At 40.6% G+C, this 26,286-nt stretch overlaps 2 protein-coding genes and 1 long non-coding RNA gene across 4 annotated transcripts; 1 reads left to right on the forward strand and 2 right to left on the reverse strand.

The window, feature by feature from the left end:
* Window positions 1–7,651: 7,651 nt before the first annotated feature.
* On the reverse strand, window positions 7,652–14,483 carry LOC121867478. The gene is made up of 8 exons (XM_042367415.1): window positions 14,368–14,483; window positions 11,309–11,537; window positions 11,039–11,146; window positions 10,467–10,559; window positions 9,787–9,950; window positions 9,373–9,519; window positions 9,024–9,170; window positions 7,652–8,335 (listed from the first exon to the last, which is right to left on the reverse strand). Exons 2-8 carry the CDS (start codon window positions 11,487–11,489, stop codon window positions 8,318–8,320), a joined length of 858 nt encoding a protein of 285 aa, XP_042223349.1. The 5' UTR covers window positions 11,490–11,537; window positions 14,368–14,483; the 3' UTR covers window positions 7,652–8,317.
* Window positions 14,484–17,736: 3,253 nt separating this feature from the next.
* On the reverse strand, window positions 17,737–19,923 carry LOC121867479 (pro-resilin-like). Of its 2 annotated transcripts, none has more exons than XM_042367418.1 (4): window positions 19,850–19,923; window positions 18,664–18,789; window positions 18,343–18,483; window positions 17,737–17,918 (listed from the first exon to the last, which is right to left on the reverse strand). In XM_042367418.1, the coding sequence occupies exons 1-4, from the start codon at window positions 19,853–19,855 to the stop codon at window positions 17,859–17,861; spliced, it is 333 nt and encodes a 110-aa protein (XP_042223352.1). In that variant the 5' UTR covers window positions 19,856–19,923; the 3' UTR covers window positions 17,737–17,858. The 2 variants fall into 2 exon arrangements, with proteins under 2 accessions (XP_042223352.1, XP_042223350.1); XM_042367416.1 differs by having other exon boundaries at window positions 18,343–18,489.
* Window positions 18,473–24,940, forward strand: LOC121867480. The gene is made up of 4 exons (XR_006089160.1): window positions 18,473–18,547; window positions 22,133–22,191; window positions 22,532–22,669; window positions 24,651–24,940. It is a non-coding gene; the product is annotated as an uncharacterized LOC121867480 (long non-coding RNA).
* Window positions 24,941–26,286: the final 1,346 nt, after the last annotated feature.

Here is a 26,286-nt window from a genome sequence, read left to right on the forward strand (position 1 = left end):
TAATTTTTCAAAAGTGTTAATCAACGTGTAAATGATTTTGGTTTTTTTAATCTATAGATGTAACACGAACTACTCATACATTTTACACTATATTTACCCAAAATGTGTTGATTCGTGTATAAATGAACAGAAATTGTGTAAAAAAAAATATTCAGGGAGGCAACACTAAACCTTTCTGCCTAACTATCATATCAGAGAGAGAAAAAAAATACTTCGAAAAATTTATGATTCGTAAATCGTGATATTTCGTAAACCAAAAAAATTGCCAGTTTAATGTTGGACATACGGAAATCTCTTGACTACCTGTATATATGTGCTCTCTCTCTCTCTCTCTCTCTCTCTCTCTCTCTCTCTCTCTCTCTCTCTCTCTCTCTCTCTCTCTCTCTCTCTCTCTCTCTCTCTCTCTCTCTCTCTCTCTCTCTCTCTCTCTCTCTCTCTCTCTCTCTCCTACTACTACTATTATATACAGTCACTCAAAAGGCGGCGGCCACTAACTGTATACATACATACATACATACATACATACATACATACATACATACAGTTACCTCAATGACAAACAGACCGATAAACCAACACACGGACAGACAAACGTTATGGTCTAGGGAAGAAAGTACTAACGTCAACGGGGAATAAACGTTACTGAGGCAGAAATAATATCTATGAAGTGAACCATCTGGGGAAAATATTCTTTTGATATAATGTTATCTGTCTCTCTCTCTCTCTCTCTCTGTCTTTCTCACTCCCCCCCCTCTCTCTCTCACTGTCTTTCTCATTGTCTTTCTCTCTCCCCCCTCTCTCTCTCTCACTGTCTTTCTCATTGTCTTTCTCTCTCTCCCCCCCTCTCTCTCTCACTGTCTTTCTCAGTCTTTCTCTCTCCCCCCCCTCTCTCTCTCTCTCTCTTCTTGTAAATTAAAATACTCAAAGACACAGGCACGTGCACACACTTTTATAGACAGACAGATAGACAGACAGACAGACAGACAGACAGACAGACAGACAGACGGACAGACAGATAGATAGCTAGACAGATAGATAGATAGATAGATAGATAGATAGATAGATAGACGCAAAAATTTCCATTTACTTTAATGTTCATTCATTATAATCTAACTTGGTTCACCTAAAGATTAGACACCCTATTGATACCTGGAGGGTTAAGTTAGGTAATGCTATGTCGGGATTAACCTAACCTAACCTTTTTCCATAAAGGTAATGTATAACACCTGCCACTTACCTGTAATTACTTACGTCATTTGCTGCTGTTGTATTCTAATTAAAATAAATCACTAACATCATACATGTATAAATTTTACTCTATTTAATTTATATTTAATCTAAAGGTGTTTTATATACATCGTCCACCATAATTATGTACATTTGTGTTTATTTGTATATATATATTAATGTTTATAATGTATACCATAGGTTATTGACCTACCTTAGTGCCTCAGGTGCCAGATGATCGATAATGATGAAGAAAAAACACAACATTGATCTAGAAGTCTACTTGAGAGAATCTTTTTTCACAATCACAAAACATTTACACAACTTTGAGAATAATAAATATCAAACACCAATTGTAAGTGTACTATTAATAGTATATATAAGTAGTGTTTTAAGTATATTTATATCAGTAATTGAAAAAAATCACTGCAGAGTTAGGTGGTGAGTGGTAGTGTGTGGGTGGCGGGCTTCAACACGGGAGATGTGAACACTGTGAGGTCTGAGCTACAACTGACAGTCCTCGTGGTACAACACCTCCGCGTGAACGAAGGCAAGACCACCACGCATGCGCTAATGGGGTCCGTTCAGTAGTTTGTGTATGTTTGTGTATGTGTGTGTGTGTGTGTGTTCGTTAGGTTCTTTATGTGTCTGTATGTAAGAGAAAGAGATAATGGAAGTATATTATGTCTTTACACACACACACACACACACACACACACACACACACACACACACACACACACACACACACACACATAAATACTGCTGTTAAATCTTACGTATTCATGACCTTTCCAATATAATCCTTAACTAGGTGGCACGCTTTATAAACCAGGTCCAATCCCTGTCTGATTCACGTTTCCAATCATGACTTTTATATACTCTCTCTCTCTCTCTCTCTCTCTCTCTCTCTCTCTCTCTCTCTCTCTCTCTCTCTCTCTCTCTCTCTCTCTCTCTCTCTCTCTCTCTCTCTCTCTCTCTCTCTCTCTCTCTCTCTCTCTCTCTCTCTCTCTCTCTCTCTCTCTCTCTCTCTCTCATATCTCCTCCACACACACACACATACGGACATTCCATAAGCCATGTGTATGTCTCAACCAAATCTCCTCGTGTCCATTTCCCAGCTCCGCGTGTCTCATAAGCCACATAAATGACTCGATTGTTCCTCCCTTGTCCAATCTTCACCTCTACGTGTCCCATAACCCATATCTACGACTCCTCCCCTCCCTCCCCCCCCATCAACAACCCCTTCTCCCGTTCCCTTCTCTCCCCTTCCTCTCTCTCCTCCCCTTCCTCTCTCTCCCCTCAACACTGTTCATCTCTCTCTATGTCTCTTTACTGTCCCGTTTATAGCTCCCCGAGAGTGACGTATTAATCATTCCCTCTGTTGTTAGGTTAGGTTAGGTTAGGTTAGGTTAGGTTAGGTTAGGTTAGTGTTAAGGTGTTTAATCATCAGGTAAAATAAGGTGACGTTCTTAATCTTCCCGTAAGAATGAGGGTAAGTCTTCCCGTCTATGAGGCTTCCCTACCTGACCAACTCCCGTACAGTGACTGAGAAATATAGTGAAGATCTATAGTCTTGGTTTATGAACGGGAGGAAAAATACAACACGCTGAGAATACTTTTTCATCTGGTGAGAAAGATAAGAAATAAGTTCCGTAAGTCTTCCTCAAGTCTTCCTCAACACACACACACATTTCTCATCAACTTGGGTGAAAAATTAGTAAATAAATATATAGTCTATTAGAGGTATGTTCATTAACTGGACGGACACACACATACACACACACACACACACACACACACACACACACACACACACACACACACACACACACACACACACACACACGGTACATTAAAAACAGTCATACACAGGTAGACAGACAGACAGACAGACAGACAGACAGACAGACAGGCTGTGAAACATGTAAAAAGGAAGAAGTATTAATTTTTATTTTACAGTCGAACACATTGATGAACAACAGAAAGAGCGAGTCTCACTAATTCTTGACCTAACAAAACCTTAACTGAACTTGATCTACCTTAACCTAACCTAACTTAAAACTAACCTAACCCAACCCAACCCAATTTAACTAACAGGTAAACATACAGTATTAAATGACCTTCAATATAATTTAACACATTATTCAAGGGATATTAATATGTTTGATTAGCCGATAATTATCTTGTTTTTGTCACCTCACCTTAATCACCTTGTTGAAATGTATTTATATTAAGATGATGAAAGAAATTACCCAATTATTAAATAGCTTTATATAATTATTGTTTAGATTATAATATATACAGTCATATTTCCTACAGTATATCGCTATAATTGTTTTACAAAATACTGATCAAAGGTTACGACCTCAAAAAATTAATTGGGGGTAATTAGAGACGTTAATGACCTTGAAATTAATTTAAGCCATCACTCACAGGTAAATGGCGAGTTTAATTATCTGAAAATTAAGTTTAAAGGATGACGCCTCAATATTTGTCTCTCGTACAGGTGATACATGATCCAGGTGATACATGATACAGGTGATACATGATACAGGTGATCCAGGTGATACATGATACAGGTGATACACTATTTATATATACAACATTATTCCTTTAACTTACAACTCATTATGTATGTGTAAGAGTGACAGACAGACAGACAGACAGACAGACAGACAGACAGACAGACAGACAGACAGACAGACAGACAGACAGGAATAGACGAACAAGACACAGATTAGACAAAGACACAAATAGACAGATATAGACGAACAAAGACACAAGGGTATATAGTATAATAAGCAGGTAATTATATCAGGTAATAAGAACTTCAAAGTGAACCAGAGGACATGACTGTCTACTATAATGTGTGTGTGTGTGTGTGTGTGTGGGGGGGGGGGGGCACCAGTCACATGGTACAGGTAACAGTTGGGAGAGGAGCGAACTAATTAACTCTGTAGGCGTTGTTCTCCAGGTGTGCCTCAACATAGACCTGTTTCCTCGCCTCACCGCCTCTTGCTTCCTCACTTCACTAGGCTAATTAGGCTCACCTGTTGCCAACTCCGTATTTGACTCCTTCAAGTTATAGTTTGCTTCCTTACCTGTTCTTAGTAATATCTAATTAGGTTAGGTTAGGTTAGGTTAGGTTAGGTTAGGTTAGGTTAGGTTAGGTTAGGTTAGGTTAGGTTAGGTTAGGTTAGGTTAGGTTAGGTTAGGTTAGGTTAGGTTCTCGCTCATGGTAAACCCCTGAAAAAAAACAACCAATGGCAGCCAATCCTAAGTTCTTTTTAACCAATCAGGAACAAGAGGTGTTACTAACCAACCATTAACTTTACTGCCGTATTACTTCACACTCACCATCCCTTCATAAAGCACAAAATATAGTGATTTATTTACCTTCATAACACAACAATACACAGAGTAACTCACACGAGGCGCCATATTAAAAAACTCCCTGATTAATTCTTCTCGATATTTCACCATTTTTTTTTTCCTTATTTATACACAACGATATTATATCATAGTAAACGCCAGCAGCCTAAGTTAATGGTGCTATTAACTTGTTCCGCACCATTAAACTGTAAGGTCACGCTACATGGGGCATAAAGAGGTCGTTTCAGGTCACCCTATGGTTCATGACGTCACTTGGAGTATGACGTCACTTGGTGCATGACGTCACTTGGTGCATGACGTCACTTGATTAATGACGTCACTTGATTAATGACGTCACATGATTAGTAATACTCTAACCCAGTGTCAAATTCTACAGGACATTATTATCATCAGACAGACAGACAGACACACTCACACACACACACACACAAACACACACACACACACACACACACACACACACACACACACACACACACACACACACACACACACACACACCACACACACACACACACACACACACACACACACACACACACACACACACACACACACACACAGACAGACAGACAGACAGAGAGGCGTGACTGACCTCCACACTCGTCCATAAAACAGGAATAATAATAACTCTGACGACAAACTCCCATTTATAATTTTTTTCTCATTTCTCTTTATGTATCAATTACACCACAATAAACTTAAGGTTATCTTTTATGGCTCGCCTACACACCTGGCTCCCTTATTCAACACCTGACCTGCTCCACACACACCTGACTCTCCCTCCACACACATGACTCGTCTACATACCTGACTCCCTCCCTCCACACATGACTCGTCTACACACCTCCCTCCCTCCCTCCCTCCACACATGACTCGTCTACACACCTGGCTCCCTCCACCACACCTGACTCCCTCTAGACAATAGGGCATGTAGGAAGGTAATATTTCTAGTAAGTCTGAGAAAGTCCAGGTGTAAGTGTAGTAACTGTGTTAGTTTGACGGAGCCCTTGGTGAGTTAGGGCTCTCTCTCTCTCTCTCTCTCTCTCTCTCTCTCTCTCTCTCTCTCTCTCTCTCTCTCTCTCTCTCTCTCTCTCTCTCTCTCTCTCTCTCTCTCTCTCTCTCTCTCTCTCTCACTTGCTACAGTTCACAGGTAGGATATTCTCTTTGCTACAAAACTCTTGCACACTTCTCAATAATGTTCGTCCATATTTCAAACGTTGACCAGTCCTTTGATGGTAACCTCTCTGGTCCCTACGTGCAAACCCTCACATATAACCCTGAAACCTTTTAATATTTCCTAAAATCCTTAATATGTACCTAAAATCCGTATCTCCTCAAATCCTTAATATGTCCCTAAAATCCGTAATACGTACCTAAAATCCGTAATATGTCCCTAAAATCCTTAATATGTACCTAAAATCCTTAATATATCCCTAAAAATGAAAATTAATCCCCCAAATCCTTAAAATATCCCTAAAATCTTTAAATCCGGACCATTACTCATAAAATAGTCCCTTCAAGCTCATAATACGTCCAGTTCCTCATAAAATAAGAACCTTCGTCTTAAAATACGTAGCTTAATGACTTTAAATACGTTTAAATTAAATCTTATAGCAGCATCCCTTAAATCTGATTATACGTACCTAAAAGTTGTCTCGGATATCCTTAAAATCAGGTGTTTTTAGAGTTATAGAGCTACAGGCAACAGAATCATATATAGAGCAGCTGTAGCCTCTATAATTCAACCTACAGGCAACAGAATCATATATAGAGTAGCTGTAGCCTCTATAATTCAACCTACAGGCAACAGAATCATATATAGAGCAGCTGTAGCCTCTATAATTCAACCTACAGGCAACAGAATCATATAGAGGCAGCTGTAGCCTCTATAATTCAACCTACAGGCAACAGAATCATATATAGAGTAGCTGTAGCCTCTATCAACCTACAGGCAACAGAATCATATATAGAGCAGCTGTGGCCTCTATAATTCAACCTACAGGCAACAGAATCATATATAGAGCAGCTGTAGCCTCTATAATTCAACCTACAGGCAACAGAATCATATATAGAGCAGCTGTAGCCTCTATAATTCAACCTACAGGCAACAGAATCATATATAGCTGTAGCCTCTATAATTCAACCTACAGGCAACAGAATCATATATAGAGTAGCTGTAGCCTCTATAATTCAACCTACAGGCAACAGAATCATATATAGAGCAGCTGTAGCCTCTATAATTCAACCTACAGGCAACAGAATCATATATAGAGTAGCTGTAGCCTCTATAATTCAACCTACAGGCAACAGAATCATATATAGAGCAGCTGTAGCCTCTATAATTCAACCTGTAGACATTATAGTAACGTGAAGAGCCACATGAGCCTCTTCTACTATACGCCTCTTGGTTGGAACAGTGCCTCGACACATAAAGGCACTTGTTATCGCATCTAATGAGGAAATTCCAGAGTGCCATTAATGCCCACCTACCTCTGCTCTCTTATTTACGGCTTCTTCCTTCTTTATTCACTATTTTCTCTTCTTCCTTCTTCGTTATTGTTGATATTTTATCCTTGTCTTCTTTCTTGTGTTTGTTATGCTCTGTTTATTTGTGTTTTGGGGTGTTTTTGGGGGGTGGTAATATTTTTTTGTTTTTGCATGTAGTGAAGTTGTGACTATGGGCTCTCTCTCTCTCTCTCTCTCTCTCTCACAGGGCTGGAGCATCATCAAAGTGTTGGTTGAAAGAGTTCCTATCGACCATCACAACATAAGTGAGTTACGACGTAAATCAAATCTTCTGAACACCTGCTGATTTACCTGTGTGTGTGTGTGTGTGTGTGTGTGTGTGTGTGTGTGTGTGTGTGTGTGTGTGTGTGTGTGTGTGTGTGTGTGTGTGTGTGTGAGCAACGCATCTTTAACATAGATATATAGCGATCATAAATCATACTCTTACATGTCATTTGTTTGTTTGTACATCACAGTCACGTCACGTTCAGGATCATTTCACTTCATAATCAAAGTCACCTCAGGTTATTATACACTTTATTTCATTATACATTCAATATGTTAGCCAGTGCAGTAGACAGGTGTCCGGTTTACCTGGGTAGCTTAATTAAACTCCCAACTAGGTGGGATTAAGGTGAGTAGTAGTAATAGTAGTAATAGTAGTAGTAGTAGACCACAATTAACAGCAACACTATTCACTTTTCTCTTTCTCTATACTTTCATTCCCCTTCTCTCATCTCTCACTTGTTCTCTCTGACTCACGAAGAGAAGAGAAACACTTATTAACATCTACTAACTGTGATAGATATACCCAATAACCAAACAGCTTCCTATAATCTTAATATACGTATAATCACAGCTTATAGGAAATATTCTAAGTATTTGTAAATGAATATAGAAATCTGATAAATTCCTTATAATTACATAGCATTATATAACTCTAAGACGGTATAATGAACTAATTAATGAGCAGATTCACCTTTAATTCGTAGGTTAAATATTCCCCATAAGATCAAATTTAAGTTTATTTTTAATTATTTTGTGTTATTTTCATTATTTATCGTAAGTCAGACAGTTAAGTACATTCTTATATCATCACTTACGAGGATTATTTATCTTACGAACCTTTGTTACTCAGGTGTTCACTTAGAGGGTGGTGAGGTGAGGGTCAGGTGAGTCGTCCCAATTACCAGTGTCTGTCTCTCTGTAACACAAGACAAAGTAGTGATGGTTAGGAGGTATAGTGACTGAGGTAGTGATGTATATTGTTCACTAATACATTGTTTATATACTGATGTCGTCTTGAAATACCTGAGTTTATACCTGGTTTTTTTTGGTATCTGTATTTATACACTCTGATTGCACCTGTAATTTTACCTACCCTTGTATCTATCCTTGTGCCTGTTCTTATACCTATCCTTGTACCTGTCCATGTTACCTGTATATCTACCTGTGATTACCCCCTCGACAACTAAGCTCTCATAACCGTGTGGTCTTAGTAAATAAACAGACTAATCCTCCAACATTTCATCAGTAGAGACGCTCCACATTGTTTAGCTTTCAGAGCAACGAATACCAAATAAGGTCGCACAAACTGGTCTACCATTCCAAGCGTCCTCATCCTCCCTCCATCAGCTGCGTTCCTCATTCCTCGCATTCCCGTCTCACCGCAGCGTTCCTGATATTCCTACCTCATGGTTGTCCTTGCCTCAGCTCCCCCATGGTTTTCCTAGCTCAGCTCCCCATAGCTTTCATAACTCCGTACTATATCAATAACTTCCATAATCCCTGACACCAACCCTAGCTCTCCTAATTTAGCCCTTATAGCCTTCCGAGCTTCAGATAACCCTCCCCCCCCCCCTCATAGCTCCCCCAGGACCCCAGAGACTCACAATAGACAGAGCCGCAGCAAGGACCAGAGCCTTGTTGCGGATCTCCATGTTGGCAGGAAAGGTTACCGCCATGCCCTTCCGTCCTCTGATCATGGAGGTCTTCTGATGTGTGAGACGACCTATGGTGAACCTCTCCTTCGTCACCACCTACAGGAGGAAGGAGGGGAGAAGGTGGAGGAGTTAGTTACGTGGGTATTGTTATTATGGTGAATAAAATCTTTTGTTTCTTAAAGTGAAATGAAAGTTTTATCTTCTTAAGGCAATGTACAACTTGGCACCTAGTTACCTAATACTTCCCCCTGGTACCTGACGCTTATCTAGTATCACCCTTAACCACCTAATTACTCACCTGGTAGTCGGCCTTCCTGCAGCAGCCTACAGGTTCTACTTCCAGCAGGAACACCAGATCACCTGAAGGGTTGTGGACGGAGAACTCACTCTTGTTGCCCTGGACCACGCCCACCATGTTACCTGGCGGGAACATTACCTCCAGGTGCTGTAACGAGAAGCCAGGTAAGTACAGGTAATTTAATATTTATAAGTTAACGAAGGTCATTTTTGTAAGTTTAATTAATGCAATACTAATTATCTACCACAATCAACCAAAACTATCAGCCACAATCACCTTACTACAATCAACCACAACCACCTACCACAATCAATCTACCACAATCAACCACAACTATCTACCACAATCAACCAAAGCACCTATACCACAACCATCAACCACAACCATCTACCACAATCAACCACAACCACCTACCGTAGTGGAGGAGCAGCACCTCGCGGCCTCCAGGGTTCTGTTAAGGATGAGCACCTCGAGGTTGGCGTTGTTGAGAATCTTAATATTGACTCCCCCAAACCCATCCTTCTTCCTCCTGACGATGTAGATCTGATGTTCATTATGGATCACCCTGTACGTCCTCCCTGGGTCAAGATCACGAGGTATGTTATCTTAAGAGTGTGTGAGTTATCTTAAGAGTGTGTGTGAGTTATCTTAAGGGTGTGTGAGTTATCTTAAGAGTGTGTGTGTTATCTTAAGAGTGTGTGAGTTATCTTAAGAGTGTGTGAGTTATCTTAAGGGTGTGTGAGTTATCTTAAGAGTGTGTGAGTTATCTTAAGAGTGTGTGAGTTATCTTAAGGGTGTGTGAGTTATCTTAAGGGTGTGTGAGTTATCTTAAGGGTGTGTGAGTTATCTTAAGGGTGTGTGAGTTATCTTAAGAGTGTGTGAGTTATCTTAAAAGTGTGTGAGTTATCTTAAGGGTGTGTGAGTTATCTTAAGAGTGTGTGAGTTATCTTAAGAGTGTGTGAGTTATCTTAATGGTCAGGATATTTTGGGTGTTTATATTGAGTTTGTGGTGTTTTATTTTGGTGTTTGTTTTTTAAGTACAATTATATCTATCTATCTATCTATCTATCTATCTATCTATCTATCTATCTCACCTTTCTTCTTGATGGTCAGTTCGGTCGCGTCAGTCATGTGTTCAAGGCCAGGCGGGAAGTACTGGGCTGGACCCGGTACCCACGACCACCATCCTGTGTATTAAAACCTCTATTATCTCCTCTAAGTCACACACACACACACACACACACACACACACACACACACACACACACACACACACACACACACACACTCGCGCGCGTAATTTATAGACAAAAAACATTACCAAACATGTTACAATGAACGTAATGTACTATTGTGTGATTTATTGTCTATATATCAATTAATCATAAATTGGCAATACTTTCGCACCAAAATAGTGAAATTGCAAATATGGTTTTATATTATTGTTGAATGGTTGTATTACCGTAGTAAACTTTCTCTCTATATTTTGGCTTTCTATGATAATGTAATTTTTATAATAGAATTTCGTTGTTCCTTTCAAATGAATATGTATTGTGTGTTCCTATGAATATATAATAAATATATGTGACCGGTATATATAATCTACACACACACACACACACACACACACACACACACACACACACACACACACACACACACTTACTGGAGTTGGGATTGAGGGGCGGTGTGTGGGTGGAGGGAGGATGACAGACCACCACGGGGACAGGACCTACAGAGGGTGGATGAGGCGGCGTCGTAGCTGCTGTCTGGCCTGCGGGAGAAGGACCCTGTGAGTCATCTTCAAGGAGAGAACACTAAGGGCGCCTCTTGTCTGTTATTAAGTGATTAGTGGTGAGTGATGGTGAATCTTAAAGGGACTGTCGCAAGAAAGGACAGAGCGCCCTTACAGACAGACAGACCCACCCCCTCTCACCTGTCGAAGCCTCTCCTTGTAGGACATCCCAGGCAGGGTCGATGGAGGAGTACCTTGGAGGATTATCAGAGTATGTCAGCAGGAGATCTGTGTCGCTGGTGGAGGGTGTAGGAGGGACGTCTGGGGCGGGTCTGGTGGCCGCTGGTGGTGGTCCTCCTTCAGACTTACTGCTGGTGGCCATGATCACTGTAGGGCAGGAGGTCTGTCTGTTCCAAGCTCACCTGATGATCTGTGGAAATACGAAGACTAGGAGAATACTTTATTACATATACAGGTTCGTACATCACACACAGACAGACACGAGTACACACACACACACACACACACACACACACACACACACACACACACACACACACACAAGAGTACACACACACACACACACACACACACACACACACACACACACACACACACACACAAAGACCTACAAATGAACAATGGTGAATCAATAGGCAATAACCTTTTCGTCCTTCCAGCGAGTAATAAAACTACAAAAATATAACACATACAATTACAGTGGTACACACCTACAGTGGTACACACCTACAGTGGTACACACCTACAGTGGTACACACCTACAGTGGTACACTTTGCCATCAAGTTTAGGGTTGTAATTATAAATACCTGTATATAAATAATCCAGGAGACAGAATACCGAGTAGGTGCGGACAGATAGGAGACTATTATATATAATTTATGTCTATGTATTTTTACGACATAATGAGAGTATTTTGAAATGTAATTATTGAATTTATCTATTTTATCGCTTATGAAAATGTACCAAGATTATTATGTTAAAGTATAAAGTATAAAATGCTACACTTTTTATATCCTTCATAAATTACAAAAGTTCCCCCCTGAAAATTTTTTTCTAAACAAACATAAAAAACGGGTGGAGTGAGCGGCACGACAGGCATGAGGGACAGTTACCAGTCAACTGTGGTGGAAGGAGGAGCTGTGGTAGACGCAGGAACACACCTTCGTTGCGGGAATCATTTAGTTTGTCATGAAATAAGGAAACTCAACCATCAACCACCAAGACACAGGTCAGTCTAATCTTTCACCTACAGTATAATCTTTCCTGCTTGGCCGAGTGTGGTGTGCTAAACAGGAGGCCGGGTCGGTGTAAATAGCGTTGTATCGTTAGGCAGTAAGGAAACACTGAGGAGAAGTTTAATGGTCTATGCAGTTTGTAATCATTAACTTCGATACAAAGTGACGTGTTATATAATATTAATATAGGTTGTTTCATTCACAGTGTTGTGTACAGAGAGCTTCGTGAGGTAACAACCGGATGACCTCTCCAACCATCACGACACTCTTTACATCCCGGCCAAGTAAGTTGATTTTGTCTCCATCGTGTATTAGTGGTACATACAGTGTAGTGTTTCCATAGTGACTTTTGACCTCTCATAGTTAATCTTCATCAGTAGACACCCGGCATCAACTGTTGTTCTGTGATATAGAAGGTGACGGATTTTCCGCTGGTACACACTTACACTGGTACACACCTACACTGGTACACGCCTACACTGGTACACACCTACACTAGTACACGCCTACACTGGTACACGCCTACACTGGTACACACCTACACTGGTACACACCTACACTGGTACACACCTACATTGGTACACACCTACACTAGTACACGCCTACACTGGTACACACCTACACTAGTACACCCCTACACTGGTACACACCTACACTGGTACACACCTACACTGGTACACACCTACACTGGTACACACCTACACTGGTACACACCTACACTGGTACACACCTACACTGGTACACACCTACACTAGTACACACCTACACTGGTACTCACCTACACTAGTACACACCTACACTGGTACACACCTACACTAGTACACACCTACACTAGTACACACCTACACTGGTACACACACTGGTACACACCTACACTGGTACACACACTAGTACACACACTGGTACAGACACTGTACACACCTACACTGGTACACACCTACACTGGTACACTGGTACACACCACACTGGTACACACCTGGTACACACCTACACTGGTACACACCTACACTGGTACACACCTACACTAGTACACACCCACACTAGTACACACCTACACTAGTACACACCTACACTGGTACACACCTACACTGGTACACACCCCCACACTGGTACACACCTACACTGGTACACACCTGCCAATGGTACACACCTACAATGGTACACACCTACACTGGTACACACCTACACTGGTACACACCTACAGTACACACCTACACTGGTACATACACAATGGTACACACCTACACTAGTACACACCTACAATGGTACACACACCTACAATGGTACACACCTACAATGGTACACACCTACACTAGTACACACCTACACTGGTTCACACCTACACTGGTACACACCTACACTGGTACACACCTACACTGGTACACACCTACACTGGTACACACCTACACTGGTACTCACCTACACTGGTACACACCTACACTGGTACACACCTACACTGGTACACACCTACACTGGTACACACCTACACTGGTACAAATGGTCTGTACTGGTAATAATGTGTTCAGTGAGGGTGTTTATCAAAGCCAGACAGAGCCAGACAACAGGGTAGACTTAACCAGGTGTTATAAAGAGCCACTCTGAACCCCGAACACTGGCCGCTTGAGATAAGAAATGTCTGCTTGACTTAGTACAGTATCCCCTGTGAAATGACAAAGTTTTCTATATACCTATTTACGGTGTGTGTGTGTCTGTCAAGGATCACCTGAAGATTAACCACCCTAATGCTTGCTTAACCCACCATGTAGCGTTAAGGTGTTTAATCATCAGGTGAAATAATATGAGGGCAGGTGAATCATTAGTACAGAGATCGTGTTGGGCTGACTATGGACGATGGCGTTGTTCAATACTATAAACTCATCACGTCACCTGTACTCACCTGTAATAACCTGACTCACTTGTACCCATCTGTTCAACTCGTTCTTGGGTATTACTTGAGATATAGATGTAAAATATTATAAATTATGAGTCGAAAATATATTCACCTGAGCAGAACACCTGAGTAGAACCGCCACGTCGCCCGGTGTGTGTGTGTGTGGTGTAGAGACAACAACATCACACGCACACACACAGTCACCCTTACCACCAATACACATGATAACTCCTCCGGGCCACCCCCACCGCCATCCCCACACGCACTGACACACACACACGCACACACACACACATCAACACTCCTCACAGACCCAGAAACGACCCTCACAATCCTAAAATTACTGAGATTGTCTAGAAATACACCATAGATGAGAGAGGAGTCGGGGCGGTGAGTCAGAGGTCATGTGTTGAGTCAGTCACATGGTCCAGGTGGTTTATCTGGGGCTGATAAGATGGGGCTGCCGTCATGTGATAGCAACGCCTCGCTACCACCACCAAAATAACTCGTCTCTTGCTTACTAGTTTTGAGGCTGGAGGTTGTGGGGTGATGGGGAGGTTGTGGGGTGATAGGGAGGTTGTGGGGTGATGGGAAGGTGTTATGATGGTGAGGTTGTGGGTTGTGATCGTGAGGTAGTATGTTGTGTTCTTTATGATTTAGGGTTGTGTGTGTGTGTGTGTGTGTGTGTGTGTGTGTGTGTGTGTGTGTGTACAAACTAGATAATGAGCACTCAACTCAGCTCACGTTCACCTGATAATAATTTACCTGGTGACAAAACTACTTTATTTCACCATCAATTAACGTAAGTTTAATTAAATAATTTATTAATCGAGTCAATTAGCCAGGTATAAGGTGTCATTCAGTGTTACATATTTAATACAACTGCTTAACACCTGTCAACACATGTTTAACACCTATGCTTTCTTACTTCACACCTGTACAGCTGTCATAACTTTCTTACCTGTCTCAGATGTACAGTACCAATACCTTCTTTCGTTAAGTAAGATGAGGTTAGATTAGGTTTGGTTTATTTAAGTTAGGTTTAGTTTATTTAAGTTAGGTTTAGTTTATTTAAGTTTGGTTTAGTTAGGTTTAATTTGGTTACGTTACATTATGTTAGGTTAGGTTAAGTTATCATTAGGGTGTTCAATCATCAGGTGAAATAAACGGTGGGTTTCTTATGTTCACGAGGCGGGAAAAGTTTAATCTTGTCATTCCCAATTCCAGGAACATTTTCGCTAAGTTATGTTGACACCTGAACGAGAGCATAAGTTCTGCTCGCGTACACAAGGAATCGTGTCATAAATATAAGCAAATTTCGAAAGTTGGACAGAAATGTGTTTGTTGATCATGGAGAAGAAGGAGGGAGAAATATGGAGGTGAGGGGAGTATAAAATAGGAGGAGGAGGAAGAGTGGGTGGGGGAGAGGGGGAAAGAAGAAGGTGATGAGCGATGAAGAGGAGAGAGGAAGAGAGAAATGGGAGATGGAGGAGAAATTATAAAGTGAGGAAGGAGGAGGAGAGATTGAAACGGATGAAAGTGATAAAACAAAGTAAAAGATAAAGAGAGAAGAGGAAACTAGGGAAGAAAACGTAACAGAGAATACAAGAGGATGTGAAGGAGAAATGAAGAAGTGAAAGGGAATGAAAGGAAGTAGGAAAGGGTGGAAGGATAAGGTGACACAGGAGAAAAGAAGGAAAGGAAGACATAATCAAGGAAAATAAAAGGGGGAGAGGGAAGAAAATTGGTATTTAATGTTTTGTGTTATGATGTATGTCTGTTCGTCGTCACCCGAGGCATTAAAGGTAATGAACTAATATCAATTTACATATAGATGATTTAGTTTTGCTTATGTACATAGGGTGAGAGCTGTGACGAACGTGAGCAAATTATACACTATTATTTTTGCTTCCAATTAACACTAGTAAAATTTTTACCAACAATAATATTTACAACAAATTTCATATTTCTAAAAAAATAAATAAAGCATGAGAATAATATATACTTTTATCCTCTTTACCACTGATCGGCTCGTTAGCCTCTTGAGCTGTCGGTCACGTCTCTTGTTACGCACTGTTGACAAGTACTGGGCATGTACTGCTTCCTGAATATGTGTCTTAACTTTCTCCAGTGTTGGTCAAGTCTGGTCTTGAAAGAGCTCACACTCGGAGCCGTCACAACACACTCTGGCGGTCCAAGAGTTCACAACTCTCACTCCGAAAAAGTTCTCCCTCACAATTTTCTGGACTTGTGGCTTCTTCAACCTTGAGCTGTGACCCCTTGTGGGGCGAGCGTCCGCCAGCTCCAGGTAAGGACACTCGACTCAGTAGTGCCCCTTGAGATGTTTATACACCTCAATTAGGTGACCCCCTTGCCCGAGTATAGTATACGCTAGGCAGTTACAGGCTCTCTAATCTCACTGGATAACTGAGGTGCCGTAGTGCAGGCACCAGTCTGGTGGCAAATAATTTATCTCCTCTAAAGTATAATATCGTCCAAATAATCCTTCTGTACGTGAAGGGCGGCACAGATACTAACACAGTACTAAATAAAATGTTGTTACAGTGTGCCATTAATAACAGAAGGTATAGAACACGATTCCTTGTTGCCTGTAGAGAAAATGGTCGCTTAGGAAGGGTTAAGAAGGGGGAACTAACCTAAACTACCGGAGCGCGAGAGAGATTATTTATTTTTTTTACTTTTGGCCTCTTCACCACTGATCGGCTCGTTAGCCGCTTGGGCGATCAGTCACGTCTCTGTTACACACTGTTGGCAAGTACTGGGCATGCACATGCTCCTGATTGTACTTGAACCTGCTCCCGTGTTGGTCAAGTCTGGTCTTGAAAGAGCTCACACTAGGTGCCGTCACAACACTTTTTGGCAGATTGTTCCAAGAGTTCACAAGTCTCACTCCGAAAAAGTTTGCCCTCACAGTTTTCTGTACTTGCGGCTTATTCAACCTTAAGCTGTGACTCCATGTGGGGCGGGCGTCCGCCAGCTCCAGGTACGGCTAACGAGCCGATCAATGGCTAAGAGGATAAAAGTAAAGTATGTGATACTCATTAATATTAATGAAGTCTACCCTTTAAGACGCCCTTTAAGTTTAAGAACTAAAGAGAAAACGAAATGAACACCATTTTGGGGGGACTCAACCGAAGGTAACTAACTTGTTGGTCTAACTCGGGGACAGGGGCACTGTGACCCGCCCTATGAGGGTGTCACGATGGCCCGCGGCCATATTTGAATTTAAATGTCTTTTAAGGGGACTTGTAATTTTTTTATTGGCTCCACCTTTCTCTGCGTTTCAATACGTATCTTTACTCTGATTTTCCACACACGAACTTTCAGCTCGTTTGGAGAGTTCAAGAACCGTGAACATGATATAAACTGCATTGCAAATCCATTAGGTTAGGTTAGATTAGATTAATAGATTAGATTAGATTATCTTCACGTGGTTAAATCTTAAAGTAAACACGACATCTTTTTCTCGTCTTCTTTATTGCATTTTTAGCTCCTTATAGAAACACAGGTAAGAACAAGTGAAAGATCCAGAGGTGCGGTGGTCAGGTCAGGAGAGGTCAAGGATAGGTTGAGGTGGGGTCCTTACTTCTCATAGGTCACATCGGCGTTATATCCGCCTCCTTTATCGAAGAACTTGACCACCTGATGAAAGAGAATGGGAAGACTGTGATAAACTGTGTAATTAGAAGAGAATGAGAGGAGGAAAGGAAGTAGGGAGAAAACAATTAAATGGGGAAGGTGGAGGAAAAGAGTAATTAGAAGGAAAGGGAGAAGAAATAGAGCAATGAAAGAGAAATATAGCAGAATGGTAAAACGGATATCGGATTAAGTTATATAAATACCAAAAGTTAATGAGTTATTTTTTTTTATCCTTATTTTTTCAATGAATTTAATCAATAGATAATTTTTTCTTGTCTTAATTTACCCCTTGAGTACAAGAGCCCTGATCCCTTGAGTACGAGAAATTTGTATACCTCGTACCCAAATGGTTAAGGGGAGGGTGGGGGGGCATTGTACTCATGGGGTAATTTTTTTGTGTTTTAGGGATACCAGCTGAGACCCTCACCTGAGTTCGACCGTCGGGCAGCAGGACGCGGTACTCCCCCTGGGTGGTGCTGCCGTCACTGTTCTCTACGTGACTGAAAGCGTTGCCGAAATCTTGATTCTGGATATCCCACTCGAAGTCATAAGGCATCCCCTTCTGTTGCTGTAGGACCCAGAGAGAAACAAAAGCTTAAAGACCTGAGTCATCACAGAGCTGAGGATGATGAGTGAGTGTAATGATGTTGTGTCTCTGTTATATTACTCCTGATGCAAGTTTTCTTATATGCATTAATACAAGTTAAAGCATTATTTACCTAGATAGTGTCTCTATTTCTCTACTCACCGGCTCCTCCACGCGGTTAGAAGGCTCAGGGGGTAGATAGCTCTGTTTTGGCTGCTCATAGTTATAGCCCTCAGGGAAGGCACTCACGGACACTGCCACCACGGCTACTAGAACTGCCACGTACACCTGAGTCGTGACACGGACCAGAAGGAGATGAATGAGTGGAAGAGATGACAGGATAAGGATTATCACGTACAATGAATGGTAAAATGATAGACACTCAGTTAAAGGATCGTTTCAGGGGTCACAAGTTAACATGACACTGATCTTAGTTCCATAGACACATTGTAAACATCTTGATACACAATGGTTCCAATAAGAGCATCACGCCTCCTTCAGTAACACAGTCTAAGGTTGGTTCAGATCAAGCTAGGGAGGAACACTGGTTAGCACAGGGTTAAAATATTCGGAAAAGTGACAAAATGGAATAAAGGTTGGGTAAGTAGGCCGGGAATATAACTCGAGTATACTGTACTTAGTGAGTATACTGGATTGGTTGTACGTCTCTGCGCCCTAAGTAACATAATTGATAACAAACGCCACCAGTATGAGCACTCGACAACACTGGCTTGCTGTTCCATCCCACAACAACACACTTGTCCAACTTAAGTAAGAAGATAGATGTCTCGTCTTATGTCAACAGCTACGTTTGTTTATAACACTTAACGCCTACGTCCTCCTCTTCCCAGCGAGTTATTTACGCCAGGCGAGCGATGGCGCGTCTTTCTGCGCGCAGTGGCGAGTATTAAATTTGGATTTCGATTTCCTGACTATTTCACACAAGAAAGATTTTGCTTGTGTGTAGTAACGAGACTTAAAACGTTGTTGAAAGTTTAAAAAAAATGGATATTTGCCTGGGGAGGTATAAGACAGGTGTATCACAGGTGTATATTTGCACCCAGGTGTTAAGTGTGTTGTGATAACATTCGCACCTGTGATTATCTCAGATTTTTGAAGCATCTTACAGGGATTTTGGTGAATTTCTTACTTGTACTGCAAGAAATCATGAATTTTACAAACGAAAGTAAAAAGAATATTCGATATACTTATGAAATTATAAAATAAATCGAAAATCTTGCTTTTGCATTGAGAAAAACATTGGGTTAAGTAGACATAGGAGGCGAATCATGACTATAGATCCAGTAAAGATAAGAGACCTAGGGCCGTATATAAGAGTGTCGTATACCTTCATGTTGAGGGAGTAGGAGATGAGATGTTGCTTGGGGTGAAGACGTCCACACACTGATGCCTACCAGCCGTCACAGTCTCTATTTATACCATTCAGAGTAGTGCCTCGCCTTGCCTCCTCCACATCCAACCCCCTCTTCTTTCCCCCACCTCCTCTCCCCCTCCTCCTCCTCCCCCCCCTCCCCTCCTCCTTCTTTTGAGACCTGGGCGTAAGGAACAACCACATACTGACCCTCGCATGCAAAGAACCTGTCAATGGTTTTCTTTAAAATAAACCTTGAAAATGGCCTCCGGTTGTTAGGAAAAAACTCTCACTTCAAGCCACAGTCATACACTTTCCTTCACTCTAACCCAACTTGAAGGAAAACTTACTGAGACGCTTTCCGCCTTGTAACTTTCTGTACGTAGCATCAAACAAGGTACCACACGCCCTTCACAAGCAAGTCACGATTGGAGGTGATGATGTTGTTATCTTTCTTATCCAAAGTGATGTTGTAATCCCTGCTACCGGGCGAGTCACAGCCACACACCCCGGAAATTAAAGCAAATATTGGATTTTTCCCTCGAGAACTGGACGATTGACAAGGCTGTTCTCAACTACTTTCTAAAGACTATAATGGTTCGTTTATATAACCAACCCAACCCATCCTAACATACCATAACCTAACTTAACTCACCCTAGGTAACGTTAGGTTATTTAATCATCAGGTGAAATAAATTGGGGTGTCTGATCTTCAGGTCGGAGGTAATAGATCAGAGACGGAGGGGAAGGAGGGAGGTCATCTGGGTGAAAGTATATCGCCATCAACCTTGATTTATGTAAACACGTGATTTATGTTAGGTTTAAAGTACAGTTGTTCTTCATGTTGTACACCCCACCCCACCCCATAACATTACCACCATTACTGTTCTCAGGAGAGGTTTACGACAATTGTTGTATGGAAGCGAGGCGATGCGAGGTGAGGTAGCCCATGTGTGTTGGTGTGATACTGTAACTATAGTTAATGTTTTATGTTAATACGATGGAAGAAGTTTATGGGAATTTGTGAGAGTGTATGATGGTGTATGGAGGTGTGTGAGTGTATGATGGTGTATGATGGTGTTTGAGAGTGTATGAGAGTGTTATCAGGATGTATAAGGGTGTATGAAAGTGCATGAGACTGAATGAGAGTGTGTAAGTGTGTATGAGGTCGTATGATGGTGTATGAAAGTATATAACGTAGGAACATACAAAAAACACACGGAAAGATAAAATGAAAGACACACACACACACACACACACACACACACACACACTAACGTGACATTTTAGATCAGCCAGATAATGTGAGACCTTCCCAAAACAGCAAGACCTTGAGGAGACCACACAGCCGCTGCTCCTGCCATAACTCCGGGTGCTCAAGAGGCTGCAGTGGTCTCTGTGGGAATTATTTTTAACATGCGTGAGAAAAATGTATGTTAAAGAGAGGATGAACAGTGTTGGAGAATCACCACGATCACGTGTGTGGGTGTGTGTGTGTGTGTGTGTGTGTGTGTGTGTGTGTGTGTGTGTGTGTGTGTGTGTGTGTGTGTGTGTGTGTGTGTGTGTGTGTGTGTGTGTGTGTGTGTGTGTGTGTGTGTGTGTGTGTGTGTGTGTAAAGGCGACCTGTGGTGTAATGATCAGCATGCTCGCCTCGCAAGCGATCGGACCCGGGTTCGATCCCCGGGCAGGGTGAAACTATGGGCAAGTTCCCAGCAGTAAGTGGTAACCTGGATGTTAATCGATTTGTGGATCGTTATTCCGGGGTAATAGTTAGCCAATGCAGTTGACGAGTTGTCAGGTCTTCCCGGACTATTCCTTGACACTGGGTCATGCAACTCGTTAACTTATGGTGTGGTTGATGTGTTAGCGACAGTTTCTACACTTTAAACAAATACACGCCTAGGTGGCCCTCGGGTCAGTCATCGTCGCTACACGAGGGGCAACCATTATTATTATTGTGTGTGTGGAGGGGGGGGGGTGTTACTACCCTGTTCACATTACCATTATCACCTCTTATCATTCCACTTTTGTTCACCTATGGAACAAAATATTACACCTGATAATGCTACTAGTCTCTCCATTGTCTTAGATTTATCCGTGTCTAAAGCATAATTTGTGTATTGGTAAAGAATTGTTTTATTAACTTTCACCATAACATCATTACTCGGCAAAGTACACACCAGTAATTATTTTGTTCATATCTGTATTGTGAGTCGGATAGTTTATTCACAGGTTTCTAATACTGTTCTTTTATCACAGTTGCTGCCACAAACATGAAATATGGGAAGTTGCAGCCATACATCCGCCTTGGTATACGGGTGAGTAACAGGAAAACTAATGTACTGTATATTTCTATTTTATATTTACTTTAGTATTTAATCTTTTTTCAACTTGAATAAAAGCCAGTTTATCATATGATGATAGGGAGGTCATGTAATGTACACTATTTGATAATCAAAGCCATGGTACTATCTGAATCTCAGCCTGGCTCACTGATGTGCCTTGAGTAGTACAATACTTGCAAACAGTATGTAAGCTGACAAGTGGTGAAGAAGTATGCAAATTTGCTATAGTGTTAGAGAGACTCAAGCTAATTTAATTATCAGTGCTTATTAAATGTAAATATTGAATGTAAATGTTTCTCTTTCTCAACCTGAGGTGTCGCCACCAAGTGGGAAGTTCTCTTGAAACGACTGTATTCGCAGTCCTTTAACAGGAATGCAGAAACTGTTTGTCCCAAGAGAAAAAATTAGAATTTCCCTTGGCTACCATCTCACACCTACAGTATACCAAGCTGTGAGTATTACTTTTCTTTTTCATTTACATGGAACTGTTTTGAGTGCAAGGAGAGAATTATTAGACATACTGAGATATGAATGTAAAGAGAACCATGTCACAGGGAGGATCAGGGAAGTTAGGGGTGGAAGAGGAGGATCAGGGAAGTTAGGGGTGGAAGAGGAGGATCAGGGAAGTTAGGGGTGGAAGAGGAGGATCAGGGAAGTTAGGGGTGGAAGAGGAGGATCAGGAGGAAATAGAGGTAAGTGATCCTTGTGGGTGGAGACAACATGTTTACAGTGGCTAACAAAATAAGTAAATATGGGTACTAAATGTTAGTGTTTCTTACCGATAGTTAAGGGAGAGTCGGTGTTGATGTAAATGTAACGCGCCTCTGATTCCTCTGTTTCACGTGAGGCCGCCTCTACCATCATCGTCACCATCATCATCATCATCATCATCATCATCGTCACCATCATCATCTTCATGCTTCCTAAGCCTGGCAGAAAGTGAATTATAATGTCTGAAAATTTGTTTGTTCATAACATATCCTGTCACATGTGCTAAGGTTAAAAATTTTACCGCCTATCATTCATATATAAGCACTAATACCCCACACACACCTACCAGTATACACAGCTTATCACTTACCCAGACATATGCAGCCTTTTCATATATCCGTATATTCCATAGAAAGTCACCTAACCCCACCAGGATCAGTTAAGACCACTCGTAGTATCCTGCCTTGTGTCTGGGTCTGTAAGTTAATGTAAAAAAGACTTACGCGAGTCTCCAGACAAAAAACTGCTGCCACACAGATGCTTCCTGAAGTGAACACCGTATCTGACTGACTGATGGTCCCACTCCTTCACTTGTCATTACCTCCACCACACCATACTGACCCCCCCCCCTCCTCCCATCATCCCCACGACCACCACCAAATGCACCATTAGGGAAGGACGTCATTATCCTATCAGTGGCCCGCCCCAACCCGTTACATACTTCCGAGTCACGTTACGACATTGTATTATTCATTAATTGTAATTTCTGTAGAATCTTATTGTAAATACTGTACATGGCTGGTATGGGAGCTGTATCTCTCAATATTATGTCGTGGGTTCGAGTCCAAGCCTGGGACAGTTGTGAGAAGCGTGTTGTCCAGTGTGACACAGACCAACCGCCCGAACGACGAGTAAGTTTATAAGTGGACAAATTTAGATTAAAAGGATGATGGAAGTAGCTCATGTGGAACCTGCAGTCATGGTAACTCTTGAAGTAATGATTAGTAATGTATGTCAACTGTGGCATGCAAAACCCGACCCGACCCGACCCGACCCGACCCAACCATACCATAAGTAGCCAAACCTACGTAACCTAAACTAATCATGTTCACGGAGGATGTGGGAGAGAGGCGGGGGTGAGGGGGGTCTTTACGAGGTGATTGTCTCTACTATCTCCTGTGGTCCATTAAGGGGGACAGATCCTTTATCTTCCATGACTTTGATTTTGGTGAGTGGATTGTATGCATATGGATTGACTTATTAAAATGTAAGACAACTTGTAGATGACCTAACTGTACAACGTATGAAGATTAAACTGTTAATATGTTTGGAAAATATCCAATTATTTTATTAATATTCTAAAGAACATTAATTGCACTAAGGTAAAATGGATGAAGGATCTGTACACGTAGATGGTGTGAGAACCAAGCACAATTTTCCAGCAAAAGACATCTTACAACAAGCTCATATGTCAAGTGTATTTTGCTCAGGTTGTGTCTGTAAATTCAAGATTAGTGAATACATGGTTATATATCCTAATTTAATTGATATGCATAGTGGATTATGTTCACAGTATTAAAGACTGTCCAAAGCTTTACATTAGTGTTATATGTCAATATAGTTTGGTACTGTATTATTAATTATTAAAAATAGATTGAAAATTTATTGATATTCATGTTGTATTCACTATATATTACTGACTATATCTTTACTCCATACAGTATCAGAGGCTGCAATAGATGACATTGTGTATTTCAGTCACACTCAGGAATCATCCACAGGCACTACAGCAAGTGTGCCACTCAACCAAGAGTCCCAACTACCTATGGACCATCACCTAACACTGCCATCTGTGGATATACCTCAGATCAGTAAAGATAGGTAAAATTAACACTATTTCTAATATACAGTAAGAGTGCAATTAAAAAAATACATTTCATAGTTTGAATGTATACCTACTGTACTACACATTTCTTTATTATAATGTATACACAGTATATGTATATCTGTATAAATAAATAAACACTAAAAAAAAAAAAAAAAAAAAAATATATATATATATATATATATATATATATATATATATATATATATATATATATATATATATATATAGTATATATATATATATATATATATATATATATATATATATATATATATATATATATATATATATATATATATATATATATATATCTTGATAAAATCACGTGTGATTTAATCAAGATTGATCTTATCCACGTTTTCATTGTGGATCTACATGAAATATATATATATATATATATATATATATATATATATATATATATATATATATATATATATATATATATATATATATATATATATAGTGCATGATTTAATAATAATTAATGTTAATTTATTGGTAATGTTAATATTTACATGTATCATGTTAGATTAAATATTATAATACATTAGTAACCAAGACAACTTGAATGTTTGGTTTTGTGTTTGTTTATTTCAATAAATATAAACAACAAGAATGTCTTTTAATAGCCAAGAACTCTACTGAAAACAAGGTCATTTATTCCCCAAATTTATGTAACGGCATGACAGGTGATTCATCACGTGCAGTAATTGTATGAGAATTGTGCAAGAGAAAAGATTTTGTGTATTTTAATTTCTGAACTCATCTAAGATCTTGAGGCAATGGAGTCAGTGAAAATTATACAGTAAGGTTTTCATTCTCTCTTTATATGTATACATACATGCATACATAAATGAAGATTGATATGTCTAAAATAAATGGAAAACGTAAAAAACTATCACTCATGACGTCACATCAACGTCTATGACGTAACAAATAGCTTTTGGACGCAGCCAATAGATGGTGCTATAATTAAGTTGTCTGGCAACTATGCCGTACACACATTTCATATATTTTAGCTGTAGCTCTCCTATCTTGAGTAGAGTATCTTTGAACCAAACCTCATCTCACTCGGTGAACTATGCAAAAGTCACTTTTACATAATGTAACCAACTATGAGTTGAGTTGAGGTTAGGTTAGGTTAGATTCGTTCATCTCAGTGGGTAAGTTAGTGCTCAAGGGAGTGTTTGAGAATATAAAAAAAGGGGGGGGGTACTAAAGCTACCCCACCCCGTCCAACCTCTCGCCAAAGCGAAAAACTCCTCGGAAATGAACTTTATCTACCTCATCTACTCAACTTTATCTACCTTAACTACTCTTCCGTATCTACTTTCTTTTATCTACCATATCTACTCTTTTTTATCTACTATGCTTTATCTACCTTATCTACTAGGGGCCCTCTTTAGGGATACAAGCACCCCCTAGGGGCCCTCCTTAGGGACAGAAGAACCCCGGGTGCTCACCCA

This window comes from Homarus americanus, unplaced genomic scaffold, assembly GCF_018991925.1.
Source record: "Homarus americanus isolate GMGI-L3 unplaced genomic scaffold, GMGI_Hamer_2.0 scaffold23598, whole genome shotgun sequence".
In the NCBI taxonomy this organism is placed as follows: domain Eukaryota; kingdom Metazoa; phylum Arthropoda; class Malacostraca; order Decapoda; family Nephropidae; genus Homarus; species Homarus americanus.